Here is a 15,580-nt window from a genome sequence, read left to right as displayed (position 1 = left end):
AAACACTGAAATGATGCGAAGTTTCATGCTGAGTCAAAGACCAAAGAATAAAGATGTCTGGCAAAAATTATCCGAAATTTTATCCATATCGTACAGCCCTAAATCCAAAAAGCAAATGAAGGCAACTGCTAGCTAATCTCAGATAGAAGCGGCTGGGTCACAGTCATTCCGCCGCTTTTGCAGTTGTCACAATGCCACTGTTCAACCTGAACAACATTAGATTTAGGTTGATGAAGTGTGCTCCCCCAAAAAAGGTAATGCCCCCCCTGCACTTTCTTTCTGGCGACAGGTCTGGCTCTTTAGTAAAGAAAATGAAATGAAAATGCTAGTATGCTGTCCTGGCTCAAACCTTCAAAAAAAAAAAAAAAAAAGGAAAAAAAAAACTGATCACGGTCAGATTCTCAGGTGGATGTGCAGGCTGATACAGCACGGACGTCATAAATTAACTGGGCTGCTCATGCTGTAGCGAAAAGTGAAGCTGGCGGCGGCCATCTTGTGTTGCCAAACCTACAGTAAGTTGAATTTTCAGCAGCATTTTTTCCACGTTATTTTCTTCCTCTACAGCGAAAATACCACTGTGACGTACGGTTCTACCATTAAGTATAAAATAACTGTGGGAAATGCTCTAAATGTAAATATTTTGTGGTTGGTCTAATCATTTGAGTGGGGGTCGTGTTTGTGGTTGGTCTAATAAGTTGTGCACGCTCTGGGAGTGGGGGCACTACCAGAAATCCTGCCTAGGGTACCAAGTTGCTGAGGAACGCTACTGGTCACGACCCACAGCTCGTGACCATAAGTGAGGGTCGGAACGTAGGTCGACTGGTAAATCGAGAGCTTTTCCTTTTGGCTCAGCTCTTTCGTCACCACGACGGACCAATACAGAGTCCGCATTACTGCAGACGCTGCACCGATCCACCTGTCGATCTCCCGTTCCATTATGCCCTCACTCGTGAACAAGACCCCAAGATACTTGAACTCCTCCACTTGGGGGAGGATCTCATCCCCGACCCGGAGAGGACACGCCACCCTTTTCCGATTGAGGACCATGGTCTCGGATTTGGAGGTGCTGATCCTCATCCCAACCGCTTCACACTCGGCTGCGAACCGCTCCAGTGAGAGTTGGAGATCCCGGCTTGATGAAGCCAACAGCACCACATCATCTGCAAAGAGCAGAGATGCAATGCTGAGGCCACCAAACCAGAACCCCTCCACGCCTCGGCTGCGCCTAGAAATTCTGTCCATAAAAATTATGAACAGAATCGGTGACAAAGGGCAACCTTGGCGGAGTCCAACCCTCACCGGAAACGAATCCGACTTACTGCCGGCAATGCGGACTAAACAGGGACCGAACCGCCCGTATCAGGGGGCCCGGTACCCCGTACTCCCGAAGCACCTCCCACAGGACTCCCCGAGGGACACGGTCGAACGCCTTCTCCAAATCCACAAAACACATGTGGACTGGTTGAGCGAACTCCCACGCACCCTCAAGGATCCTGCTGAGGGTGTAGAGCTGGTCCACTGTTCCACGGCCAGGACGAAAACCGCACCGCTCCTCCTGAATCCGAGATTCGACTTCCCGAGGGACCCTCCTCTCCAGCACCCCTGAATAGACCTTACCAGGGAGGCTGAGGAGTGTGATCCCTCTATAGTTGGAACACACCCTCCGGTCCCCCTTCTTAAAAAGGGGGACCACCACCCCGGCCTGCCAATCCAGAGGCACTGTTTTCACCATAATTTATATTAGAATATTAGAGATGAAAACACAAATTTCAGAAAACGGGTTGCTCATTGGTTGAATTGATTTTTGATTATTAAATGTTAACATTTGCCCCCCAAAAAAAAAAAAAAAAAAAAGTCTACTGGGAATATATAGAAATATGGTTGACGTATTGTAACTTGTTCAACCATTTTTCATTGTGCAAAAAAATAAATATGCAAAAAAAATAATGCAAAAATGTTGCGGAGTCAAGGTGTGAGACGAGGGTCAACACAGCATACATTTTGATCAACATGACATAAGCAACTAATATTGTAGGAAACAAGAGAAAATTGTACATATTCATGTGCATACAGCCTTAAAAAAAAAACAAAAAAAAAACTCAGCTTATTTTTAGCAATTTTTTTTCTCATTATCTGTAAATTTCAGCTTCTTAGCTCAATAGCTTCCAGGCCATGTGACCTATTGACCCCAAACCAATGCTGCATCATAGTGCCATGTCTGATAGATGATGCACACCTTTATTTTATTTTAGACATCCACTTATTTTCTGCTTAATAGCTTCTAGGTCATATGACCTATTGACCCCAAATTAGTTCTGCCTCAAAGTGGCATGTCTGCTCGATGACACACACATATTTTTTTCTCAATTTCAACCTTTCCTTCATTTTAAATTACCGTTAACTTAATACTGTACATATCAATGTTATTGCTCAATATCACCCCACAAGAGTGCATTCCCAGTGAAATTTGAATTGGTACTGTTATTGTGAAACAGCTTTTAAACTGTTTAATAATAATAACAATAATAATAATAATAATAATAATAATAATAATAAAACCAAGCATACTTTAAACTGCGTTTGAATTCAATTTTATTTTTGAAAACCGATCTTTTATTTTGAAAACCCAATGTTGTTCTCGGTCACATTCTCCGGGCCAGCGTCTCTTCGAGCACACTACCGTAAATCCTAGAAAAGGGCGAACAGAAAAAATGAAGTGCGGCTGACTTGACCGCGTAAAAAGAAAAGGCGGCTGACTTGACCGCGTAAAAAGAAAAGGCGGCTGACTTGACCGCGTAAAAAGAAAAGGCGGCTAGCTTGACCTCAGCTGTAGCTCTGCTAAATCCAATTCTCATCGACTGAGAAATGTACCGAACCGACTGAAGAAAAAAAAACTGTGTATCGTAACAAAGTGACCCGGTGAAGAGTCCTTACAGAAATAAAAACGTACATATGGTTGAAAAGTGTCGATGAAACAAGTGACAAACCTGCTCTGTTCAACACAACTCGAGGCTGCTTGTAAACGGCGTCCAGCAGTTGACGTTGTCGCTCGTTGTCCTCCTGTGCTCCACAAAGCTCCTCTTCGTACTTGACTTTCGCCATTGTGAACATCTTCACACGATATTCACGACACTTTACGCTCACGATTGACGTCTGCTGAGCCAATTTGTCGACAGCAAACGCGTCTCGTTTTTTGGCGCGTGAATTCTAGGGCTGGGTATCGATTCAAATTTCCAGGATCGATTCGATTCGATTAATGATTCACAACGATTTTCGATTCATTTGAGGAATTCATGCAGCACCTATTTTAGACAGTCAAAAGTACCAGTGCTGCAAATAGTAGAAACTTCTTGCTGTAATTTAATGCATTAATATGAATATTTACATTAAGAATTGAATCAATTGCAGTTACATTAATACTGTTTTATTTAACATGGCCTTATAAAAACAATAAATAATTAAATCAATTACAACCACAGTACAGGCTATGTTAAAAAAAAAAAAAAAAGTAACAAAAAACACTGACACTCATTCACATTGTTTTTTGTGCAAATGTTCCAATGGTGGTTGAGGGGATGGGGTGGGTGGGGAGATGATCGATACTGGCTTCCACCGTGTAGGTGACACGGGCTCGGAAGCATTTGTTTGTGTGTGTTGAATGTGTTGTGTGTGTGTGTGTTGTGTGTGTTGGGGGCGGGGTCGATATATCTATACATGGCTTTATGTATCGATATTGGGATATGAAAAGGCGTATCTATACGATATCGATATATCAATATTTTGAACCCAGCCCAAGTTAATTCAATTGAAATAGAAAGGGCATATGAAAACAAATTCCTTGTAGTAGTTATTGATGATAAATTATTTTGGAAGTCACACATAGAAAATGTTAAAAGGAAAATGTCAAACATCATAGGGATACTCTATAAAACTAAGGATGTCCTGAACATGAACTCATTATATACATTATACAGTTCATTATTCTTACAATATCTGACCTATTGTGTGGAAATCTGGGCAAATGCAAATAAAACAAACACCAACTCTGTATTCAAATTGCAAAAGAGAGCTATAAGAATTATTAATTAATCAAAATATACTGAATCAACACATCCATTATTTATTAAATACAATGAAATTTTATGACTTGGTTGAGTTTAAATTAGCACCAAATTAGACACAGTCCTTATGATATAAGGGGTGCACATGTCTATAAAAACAAAAACAAAAAAACAAGAACAAATATTAAGCAAAGGTGTGTATCTGTTAGGTGTTAATTTGTGGAATCATTTGGGAATTGCCCTGAAAGGATGTGACTCACTTGTTGAGTTTAAAAAAAAATGTTTAAAAGTTTAAAAAAAATACTTGTGTATAGATTTGTTATTCATTCACTCATGTGGCCCATGTGATAAACTTCAATATAAAATACATAACATCACAATAAATTAACTTTACCAAACCATGTGTATCTTGTGTCTCGCAGATGTCGGTGAAAAATATATTTTTCCTGAGCGGCAGGAGCCAGAGTTCCCTGGCGTGAAACAGGAGGAGGACTTGGAGCCTCTGCAAGTTAAAGAAGAGCAGCAGCAACAGCCTCCCAACATCAAAAAAGAGGAGCAGCTGCCACCATACATTGAAGAGGAGGAGCACTTCACAGAGTTGCCCGTGACTGGTGTCCATTTGAAGACTGAAGATGAACGTCAATATGAAGAGAACAAAGGGGCGGAGTCTCCAAGCAGACAACAAATGACAAATGATGACAGCCGGTTAGCTCTTATGTCAGATGGTGAAGACGCGTCACACGCTGCTCACACTGCTGACGATGAACAGTGTGACGATGATGTGACATGTCCCACTGATGGCAAACGGTGGAAATGTTCTCAGTGTGGAAAAACCTTTGGTTCCAAGTCTCATTTGAGAAGACACGCGATGGGCCACACTGGTCATAAACCCTTTGCTTGCACAGTTTGTGGTCGAATTTTCTCTCAGAAGGGATCCTTAAAAATCCACACACGAACCCACACTGGAGAGAAGCCTTTTGCTTGCTCAGTTTGTGGTCAAAAATTTGCTTTCAAGGGATACTTAAAAATACACACAAGAACCCACACTGGAGAGAAGCCCTTTGCCTGCTCAGTTTGTGGTAAGAAATTTCGTGAAAAGGAAAATTTAAAAATACACACAAGAACCCACACTGGAGAGAAGCCTTTTGCTTGCTCAGTTTGTGGTCAAAATTTTGCTCAGAGGGAACACTTAAAAACACACACAAGAACCCACACTGGAGAGAAGCCTTTTGCTTGCTCAGTTTGTGGTCAAAATTTTGCTCAGAGGGAACACTTAAAAACACACACAAGAACCCACACTGGAGAGAAGCCTTTTGCTTGCTCAGTTTGTGGTCGAATTTTCTCTCAGAAGGGATCCTTAAAAATCCACACACGAACCCACACTGGAGAGAAGCCTTTTGCTTGCTCAGTTTGTGGTCAAAATTTTGCTCAGAGGGTACACTTAAAAACACACACAAGAACCCACACTGGAGAGAAGCCCTTTGCTTGCTCAGTTTGTGGTCAAAATTTTTCTTCCAAGGGATACTTAAAAACACACACAAGAACCCACACGGGAGAGAAGCCCTTTGCTTGCTTGGTTTGTGGTCAAAATTTTTCTTCCAAGGGATACTTAAAAACACACACAAGAACCCACACTGGAGAGAAGCCCTTTGCTTGCTCAGTTTGTGGTCAAAATTTTGCTCAGAGGGTACACTTAAAAACACACACAAGAACCCACACTGGAGAGAAGCCCTTTGCTTGCTTGGTTTGTGGTCAAAATTTTGCTCACAGGGGACACTTAAAAATACACACAAGAACCCACACTGGAGAGAAGCTCTTTGCTTGCTTGGTTTGTGGTCAAAATTTTTCTTCCAAGGGATACTTAAAAATCCACACAAGAACCCACACTGGAGAGAAGCCTTTTGCTTGCTCAGTTTGTGGTCAAAGATTCCCAACAAAGGGCAACGCTGAGAGGCACAAGTGTGCTGGTGAGAAAAGCGGTTGATGAATGAAGCTTGATATGATCTCATTTAGGAATTGACGTTTAAAATGGTGCAGAAATTTCTACCGCTAAATGAATGATTGATCTGTGTACTTGTATCGTGTGTTGTGTCTTTGCCTATTTTGAAATTGAGTTTGTTTTGAAAACGTAACATCAACCTGACAAGTGGCTGCAGATTATAACTGACGGCTATAATCTGTCATCTGTACATGTAAATGTCCGTTCATATGTAGTTTGCCTTATATACATATTAAAAGGCTGTTGTTGAACACATTATTTTAGGTTAATTAATTATGCACAAATTAGTGTGTCAAAAAAATAACGCAACTGATCGCGAGTCTGATTGCAGACCGCAGACTGGGAACGGAACGCCCACGGAACGGAACGCCCACGGAACGGAACGCCCCTATGCTCTTGATTGACGGAAAGTGACGCTGCTGTCGTGATCCAGTAGTGTTGTTCTCAACTTCTCTGCAGCGAGCGGTCGCCACGAGAACTACGAAACGAAATCATTCCATCCATTATCACAACCTCTTAGTTCTCAAAAAGTTCCCGGGGACGACACGAAATAATTTGTAAAATGACGAGTCGGGAGCAGAAAGTAAGTGGACATGTATTTTATTTAATGAACATTAGCACATAGGTCGCTAAAGAAAAGTTCGTTTCCCGCACAGAAAGTTTGAAAAATGAATTGAAATGATTTAGTGGAACACAATGTTTTTTTTCAATATCTCTCTCGTTGAATTCCAATTGTTATTTCACATGGAACAATAGTTTGAACCTGTGTACCGTACAATATGATGACCTAAAAGTAGTAACTTGCAAATGGGGAATCCACCGTGACGCTGTACGTAATGCAAAATGGTGTAAGCCCAATACGTCACATATTTGCAGCAGATAGGCCTGTATAGCGTAGCTACGTAATTAATTACCATTAATGTATCGATGGGATTTGAATAATAACATAATTTTACTCTGTTGTGGCATGAACGTTAAGAAATCTTTACATGAGTCCAGTTTTTTCTATTTATGTTGGTATGTTTTTGGATTGTAATTGGCCAATTCTACAGTCGGATGACAAAAGATTTATACAAATAAAATGTGTTCTAATTTGCACTCAGCTTCATCGAACCGTCTATAAAGATGGACACCGACCAGCACCCATTTTGGCAGGCTTGAACCGATACAGATGCAGCATTTGTGCCAAAGGTGGAGAGTTTGCATATGTTGTGGCACATCTGCAAACTCAAGATAAGACGGCAGTTTGTCATGAAGGTATGTTGTAGTTTGAAGACCACGATAATCAATTTAAATTTTGTCAATATGGCAATTCTTTCTTAGTTGCCATGGTAAGCAATTTTTATGAATATGAAAAAGAATGTATTGTTAGTTTTATGAATGATGAATACATTTCGCTACAACCTAAAAAGTACTCACTGATACTGATGCCAAGTAATGGATGCCACTAGTACTCTATATAGAAAATTACAATTAAACAAATGACACAGACTTTTAAAGAAAGACCTTTCAAATTTGAAAAGCTTTTTCTAACCTAATGCACAGAAATAAGGCTGGCTCGCATTTCCAGAAAGAGGAAAATAGATGAGAATACCAAGGTAAGAATAATGGACAGAATTTGTGAATTAACACTAAATGTGTGATTGGTCAATGCTCGTTTGGCGGGGGCGGAGTTTGCGAAAGGTCAATTACGGATACAACTCACCTGACTTTTGGCAGCGATATTCGGCCGAGCAAGAAAAGAAAAAGTGTAGTCAATAGTGCATAGAATTTGCCGGCACTCGACTAGAACTTTTCCTGGCTCAAAGCTTAAAAAAAAAAAAAAAAAAAAAGACCAGAGACTCTTGGGTGGATTTACAGATTTACAGTCTGAGGTAAAACAGCAAGGATGTTTTAAAAAAAACTGTGCTACTAATAATTCTGGGGTACATTATCACAATTCATTATAATCCACATTTATCCAGATTTCTCCTTACTTTGGAAGCATGTCTTATTTTGGTATATTTGAATTTGATAATAATGTCGATACACAGTTTCATTTGATAAATCTTATGATTATTCTAGCGAAGTTTTACATTCATAAGTCTAAATTTACACATAAGAAACAATCCTTTATTGATTTTTTTTTTGTATCCGTGAGAAATTATTTTTTGTCATTGTCTGGTTGTCTGTGTCCAAAAGCTGCAAAAACGTATAACTATTGCAAACTTATCATTTATTTATATGATTTTGTATCAAACTATTTTCTTTTCTTTCAGTTATACTATTGATTTTATTTGGTTTAGCTTTTGTATGTTTTAACTTTCCTGGCGTGTTCTATGTTCTAATTGTTTATAGTGTATACAATGATTGTATTATTCCCCCCCCCCCCCCCCCCCCCCCCAAATAGTTTGTATACTGATTGAGTGACTGGACAGCTGGTGAACGAGCGCACACCCTCTAGATGAATCGATTCTTAAAAAAATAAAATAAAATTCAATCGTGACAGTATTATCAATTCACCGTTGAAATTTGACTTGACCAAACCAATGTGTGTGTTCTTCTTGTGTCCTGCAGACGTCTCTGAGAAATATCTTCGTCCTGACCAACAGAAGGTGAAATCTCCTCAAGTGAAAGAGGAGGAGGAAGAGCATCCTTATTTTAAAGAAGAAAAAAAGTCCCCTGGTGTCAAAAAGGAGGAGGTTGAGGATGACGTCACCAAGTCACCAATGACCTTCAAGTCACCAATGACCTTCGCCCCTTTAAAGAGTGAAGACGAAGTCAAGGGTGAGAGTGAGGAAGGCAGCAGGGCGGAGCCTCCAAACAGGATCTTTAATCCTCAAAACATGATTCCAGAAAGTGATGCAGACCACTGGGGATCATCAAAAGCAAAAAGTGATGACATAAGGTCCCTTTCTTCTCATGATGATGATGATGATAATCTGGATGGTAATGATGAACACGCTGCTGATGATAGGTCATGTCACACTGACGACAAATCTTGGGAATTTTCGCACTGTGGGAAAACATCGAGTTCAAAATCAAATTTGAAAATTCACTTGAAAATACACACTGGGGAAAAACCTTTTTCTTGTTTAGATTGTGGCAAAAGCTTCTCTTGGAAGTCATATTTAACAAAACATACAAGAAGACACACTGGGGAAAAACCTTTTTCTTGTTTAGATTGTGGCAAAAGCTTCTCTGACAAGTCAGATTTAACAAAACATACAAGAAGACACACTGGGGAAAAACCTTTTTCTTGTTTAGATTGTGGCAAAAGCTTCTCTGACAAGTCAGATTTAACAAAACATACAAGAAGACACACTGGGGAAAAACCTTTTTCTTGTTTAGATTGTGGCAAAAGCTTCTCTTTGAAGTCAAATTTAACAAAACATTCAAGAACACACACTGGGGAAATTTTTTTTGCTTGTACCCACTGTGGCAAAAGCTTCTCTCAGAAGTCACATTTAACATTACATTCAAGAACACACACTGGGGAAAAACCTTTTTCTTGCTCAGATTGTGGCAAAAGCTTCTCTCAGAAGTCAGCTTTAACAACACATACAAGAAGACACACTGGGGAAAAACTTTTTTCTTGCTCAGACTGTGGCAAAAGCTTCTCCCGGAAGTCAGAATTAACAACACATACAAGAAGACACACTGGCGAGAAACCTTTTTCTTGCTCAGACTGTGGCAAAAGCTTCTCTTTGAAGTCAAATTTAACAAGACATACAAAAAGCCACACTGGCGAGAAACCTTTTTCTTGCTCAGATTGTGGCAAAAGCTTCTATCAGAAGCACCATTTAACAATACATACAAGAAGACACACTGGCGAGAAACCTTTTTCTTGCTCAGACTGTGGAAAACGTTACTCTGACCAATCATGTTTCAACAAACACACAAGATCACATGGTGCGAAGGAACCATTCAGTTGTGGTGTTTGTGCAAAAAGATTCTCTTGTGAAAAGCTTTCTGAGAGACACGAGTGTGCTGGTGAGAATAGCAGCCATTAGGGGTGTTAAAAAAAAATCGATTCGGCGATATATCGCGATACTACATCGCGCGATTCTCGAATCGATTCAATAAAAAAAAAAAATTGATATTTTTTTTTTTTTTTTTTTTTTTTTTTTGAAGAGCTCAGAATTGTTCATTCGGTAGTCTTACCGATTCAACGTCTTATCATCATTGCCTTTTTTTTGTGTGTGTGTGTGAATCGATTTTTAAACTTCCATTTTTAATGGAAAAATATTCAACAAAACGTCTGACTTCGGGTTAGGATTCACACCTTGAGCATGGAAGAATGTTATATGAACGGAACATTAAGCCTTAATATTTTATTTTAATCCTGTTCAAACATGAAACAGATTACAACCTCTATAAGACTGAAATTTCAGATAAATAAATAATACATTTTCATATCAATCTTACACTCTACAAGCGTACTGATTAATATTTTCTAAATTTGAATGAAAAAAAATCGCAACAATCGACTTATAAATTCGTATCGGGATTAACCGGTATCGAATCGAATCGTGACCTGTGAATCGTGATACGAACCGAATCGTCAGGTACTAGGCAATTCACACCCCTAGCAGCCATCTTTGAAGCTTCAAAAAAATGAAGGGAAGTGAATCTGATATGTTATTTCGTAATAACACAACATTCAAAGCTGCCTGGGGCCTGTCATAATGATTCACGTTCATTACTCAAATAAAAGTAGAGATATTAGGATTTCAGAAGACTTAAGAAGTGTCAACTCCAATGTCTTACTTAAAAGTGTAAATGTAATGCTTTCAAAACTACTCAACCTGTTAATATTAAGTTTTTGACGTTTACTGTTCATGTGTTTAAAAGTCAATTAATGTCAGTTTTTTTATGTAATTTTGGAAGCTATTTTTGTTTGTTTTGCTTCTGAATGTTGTTAATGGTTGTGTTTGCTGAAGTTCGTAGGTGTTGTGTTTTTTGCTTGCGTGAAGCACATTGAGTTAGTTTCCTTGTGTATGAAATCAAAATAAAACCACCTTGTGTTGCCTTGCAATTTTCCGCAAATCAGCGTCGAGAATACCTTCAGACACACAAAGCCATCTGGGATTCAAATTTGCTGTTGAACAGTGTCATCTCTGAAATGATTGACGTGATGGGCGTTTCGTCAACATTGAAGGAAGGTCCGTCAACGGCGGGCGTCCGTTTTGTTGTTGATTGGCGATTGACGGCTAACTTAAAAAAAAAAAAAGGACGAATGAACCATTGACGGAAGTAAGTTTCCTTCCGTCAATGTAATCATCAATCCGTCACACCGTCAATTAACATATCCCAATGACAGACGTCAAATTCGTCAATAAATGTGTGACTGTGTGTAAGATAGATAATAGATATGTGTCTATGTGTGTCAATACGTCGGTAATATAATCGATACCGTATGTGTCTATGTAGCGTCTTCGTCATTCGCCCCACCATGAGGTGTTCAGGTAGTTTTACGTAAATGTATGAACAAACGGCCGACGAATTTGTGCAGAAATTCAAACAATTGGCGAGTGATGAAGGCACAGTCGTTTTTTTAATTGTGACGAGACGGGCCTGAAGTTTCCAGGAAGTTTCGGAATTTGTTGAAAAGAATCACCCAGAAAGAGTGTTCCAGAACTAATTCATTTGTGCATTTTACTTGGATATGTTCCTCGCTGTCCATCAGCCCGTCAATGACGCTGATGCATGACGAATGACGGATTGATGATTACAATGCCGCTGAGATTCAAATATTGACGGATTTACGAAGACGGAAGATGGTCCTGAGACCGAGCAAGAGCTCGTCTTTTATATCGCCCTCAATATTCCAATCACTAACCTTTTACTTTTATTGGAAGGTAAGTGTTGCGTCAAAACTTTGCTGGAGGAAAGTGTGAAAGCCACAGATGACAAAAACTGGCCTAAAGTCATTTGTATTACTTGCAGTACAAATAAATATTGCATATATCAATAAAATATCAGATACTGTTTCAAACATTTATTAATAGCTAGGGCGGGTACATTATAAACTATTACAACAAATTAAACTCATCCCTGATAATAAACATTCAGTTAACCTCAACAAGCTTGTTCAACTTTGATGGCGAATTTTTAAACTGCACATTCACCACAACAAACTGGGGCTCTTTTCAATAAGTCCAATTTAAACAGGCATTTAAACTTTACGATTATATCGGGAAACAAAACTCTGAAAAAACCGGAATGAGACTTTCCAACTGCAGCAAAAATGGCGACATCTGCCGATGACTTGATGACAATGCTTGCTCTGAAGCTTCCGGACAATTTCCACCAGCCAATCATAACGTAGCGGGGACGTGTCCTGCCCCTGACTTCCGCCGCACGTCTACTTTGGTTTCCGGAGTCATCACTGCCGCGGCGGGCGGGTACATGGCGTTTAATCATTATTTCTGATTCGGTATTGAACTGAATGCAGCCTCCACACAGGACGCCCGTCACCATTTTGAAGGTCTACGACACCATTTGTTAAATGTCAGCATGTGTGTAAACTCGTTTCGGTGCGCGTTGATGCTTCTCGGCCTTAGTTAGCTTAGCTTAGCTTAGCTCGCTAGCCGCTAACAAAGAGAAGCACACAAGACGTGGTCAGGAAGAGATCAAGTGTGACTTTGTTGACACTATTGGGCCAAAATGTCTGCGCGAACGACACCAAAGTACGACGAGGAACATTTTGGAGTAAAGGAAGAGAACGAGCAACATTTTCAACCGCTGGACGATGTTTGCCAGCAGCCTCGAATTGTGCTACACACAGCAGGTTTGTACACTTCTTATTACTCTCCCATGCTTAGCACTACTATATAGAGTTAAAAAACAAAAAAACAATAAATGCAGTCATTACTGTACACAGTAATTCAATAAGCCGAATCGGAATTACAACTGCGCATGTGCGGCCACTGGCTCTTATGCTTCCTGTTTCGGGGACGTTGCTATCCAGATCGCCATATGAATGCATTGGAAATAACCGAAAAGAGTCATTATTTTTTATTTTGAGGTCAAATTTGGGTAGTACGCCAGTCGCCCATTGTTCCATGCGTGATTGTCACAATGGTTTACGTGGACTCAAAAAGCGGATGAAGGAATTTTGCCACGTTCACTCGTGCAATAAAGGAACTTCACGTTGCGCCTGCGACCCACCTTATTTATACTCATTCCATTTCCTACTGAAAGAAAAGCTTCAGAACGTCGTGCCGAATGGACTACATTGGTAAGTTTATATTTCAGATACTAATATTTCTAATTTGTAACCATGCCATATGTAAATTTATCAACTTCTGAGCCTGGAGTAGCAGTATAAATATATCTTTGCAAATTAGCTGGAATGTGTAGACAGCCTCATTTTCATTGGGCCTTCACCTTTCGTTGCATTTATCATTTTAGCTATTTATTTATTATTTTTTTTACCCAGGTGAACAGACAGAACATCAAAACAGGCAAAAACTGGGCTATAAACAAGAACAGCCGTGTATGCTTTTTGTCGATGGTGCGCCTTCCACCTCCTTTCCAAACCCAACACTGAAACTAGGTACAGCGGCACAGCCATTTGCAATATATTTGGAGATGGAAATTTGTACGGGGACTAAATTTTCAATGATTAAGATCAATAAAGTCAAGTCTAAGTCTTGTAAATTATATTTATATTTAATACGGTCTATAAAGAGCAAGTGGAATCAAATAAATTCAAGACCTGTGGGTAGGATATTTTTTTTTGTTTTTTTTTTACTACTAACATGATGAGCATATACTATAAACAGTGCTGGGGACGGACCCGTCGCCATGGGCGGGCCTTGGGGGTCCGTGCCCGCCCTGTCAGTCAGCCGTGCCCGCCCTAGCAAGATGTCTCACCAACTATTCGTCCTATCAGTCACGTAAACTTGCGCCTTCTGTTTTAAGTCAAGCATGGCGTGCCAGCCAACCACATACCTCCTTTCAAGTTTGGCTGTGATTGACAACTAAACGAGCCAATGACAATCAGGATCAGGAGGGATGGGGTGGGGTGGGGGGGAGACGCGCGTTCTGCAGACGTGCCTTTGCCAAATCTACTTCCGGGTAGAGAGTGCGCATTTGCCGGCTGGCGCTGGCAAAAAGACTGAGCAGTGAGCACATCGTGCCGCTTTAATGGAAGCCACCAAATGCCAAACCTCGATCCAGGATGACACAGTTGACATCAATGGGAATCCCGAGTCCACTGGTTACGTTTACAAGTGAGTGTCAAACTTTTATTTGAATTAGTCAAGCCACACAGCACGGACGAATTGTAGCAATACACAGTATGCTGTTAACAGACCCAAGCAGTCACACATACACAACAACAACTAAGGAGCATAAAATTATTTATCACTAAAGCAGTTGCAGTACAATGTGAGTTGAATTCTATTTTTTATTGCCAAGTTTGTTCATGTTGATGAATGTTACTAAGTTCTAATTAAAAAAAAAAACAGCACTTTACACATCCTTTTGGATTGATATTCTGCTTCGTTTTTCACTGAACCCATATGTTGTTTCTGTATATCATCGACATAACTCAACCTTATTTCTAAATCACTTTAAAACAGCCGTTGCTGCATACAAAGTACTGTGCATGGAATAGAAATTAGTCTTTTAGTAGACAAGTGAAATAAAATAACACAAAATAAAATTAATTAGAGTAAATATAAGTAGATAAGTATACACGCAAATAAAATACTAAAAAAAAAAATCTGTATAAGTATAGAAATAAAATAACACGAAATACAGAAGGCACCATAAAAAAAGTCAAATGATGTGAAGTCTCATGCTGAGTCAAAGATCAAAGAATAAAGATGTCTGGCAAAAATGAAAGGAAATTTTGTCCATATCGTACAGCCCTAATCCAACACGCAAACGAAGGCAACTGCTAGCCAATTCCAGATAGAAGGGGCTGGGTCACAGAGTCATTCATTCGGACATCGTTGTTTACAGAAGTGACGAGTGGATTTGTTTCAAATGAACTTTTGAGTTGAATAAATGCAAAATGAACTACACATTTTTGTTTCAGTTTGTCTTTGAGATTTCAGAACGAACTGCCGCTTTTAAGTGACAGAAAATATTTCTGAACACTTTTGCAGTTGTCACAATGCCGCTGTTCAACCTGATGAACATTTGATTTAGGTTGATAAAGTGTGCCCCCCCCCCAAAAAAAGGTAATGCCCCCCCCTACAATTTCTTTCTGGTGACGGGTCTGCCTATAACAGAAGTGACGTGTTTACATTATTTTTGCTGTATTGAGTTTATATTTCACTATTATCGTGCATGTCTTGTTTATGCAGTGCAGGAAAAGTCAATTGTTAAATGGGCTGTCTGCCGGATTCACTCAGGAAAATGCACTTTTTTTAAATACAGGATGTACACACTTGAACTTTCTCTTAGTCTACACATCGATGTTTTTGTTCATCTTTTGTGGTAATTTCGTCCTAACCCCCCACCTCCCCAGCCCGTATTTTGCCATTTTTGTGTTTTTTTTTTTGTAAACAGCGGGACGTTTCAG

General features: G+C 39.7%; 4 protein-coding genes across 5 annotated transcripts in view; 3 read left to right on the top strand and 1 right to left on the bottom strand.

Moving 5' to 3' along the window:
• Nucleotides 1-15,580, bottom strand: part of LOC144009382 (uncharacterized) — a 111,567-nt gene that overhangs the window by 15,769 nt on the left and 80,218 nt on the right. The window contains exon 1 of one of the 2 annotated variants that reach the window (XM_077509203.1): nt 2,988-3,178. The exons of the other annotated variant lie outside the window; for it this stretch is intronic. Within the exon in view, the coding sequence (XP_077365329.1) occupies nt 2,988-3,111 (124 nt within the window). The 5' untranslated portion in view covers nt 3,112-3,178. Of the gene's footprint in view, nt 1-2,987; nt 3,179-15,580 lie in introns of those variants that run through there. 2 annotated transcript variants of the gene reach the window in all.
• Nucleotides 3,593-6,083, top strand: LOC144004402 (uncharacterized). Its single transcript, XM_077501577.1, has 3 exons — nt 3,593-3,620; nt 4,484-4,922; nt 5,175-6,083. Exons 1-3 carry the CDS (start codon nt 3,593-3,595, stop codon nt 6,043-6,045), a joined length of 1,338 nt encoding a protein of 445 aa, XP_077357703.1. The 3' UTR covers nt 6,046-6,083.
• LOC144004111 (uncharacterized) lies at nt 7,645-12,474 on the top strand. The gene is made up of 3 exons (XM_077501068.1): nt 7,645-7,658; nt 9,017-10,032; nt 12,335-12,474. Exons 1-3 carry the CDS (start codon nt 7,645-7,647, stop codon nt 12,472-12,474), a joined length of 1,170 nt encoding a protein of 389 aa, XP_077357194.1.
• The window catches only part of LOC144012324 (uncharacterized), a 26,503-nt gene continuing 23,351 nt past the window's right edge, over nt 12,429-15,580 (top strand). Inside the window, exon 1 of the mRNA XM_077511727.1 lies at nt 12,429-12,832. Coding sequence (XP_077367853.1) covers nt 12,709-12,832 — 124 coding nt within the window. The 5' untranslated portion in view covers nt 12,429-12,708. The remainder of the gene's footprint in view (nt 12,833-15,580) is intronic.

Source organism: Festucalex cinctus, chromosome 1 (genome assembly GCF_051991245.1).
Source record: "Festucalex cinctus isolate MCC-2025b chromosome 1, RoL_Fcin_1.0, whole genome shotgun sequence".
NCBI lineage: Eukaryota > Metazoa > Chordata > Actinopteri > Syngnathiformes > Syngnathidae > Festucalex > Festucalex cinctus.
This window is presented reverse-complemented; position numbering and strand designations above follow the sequence as displayed.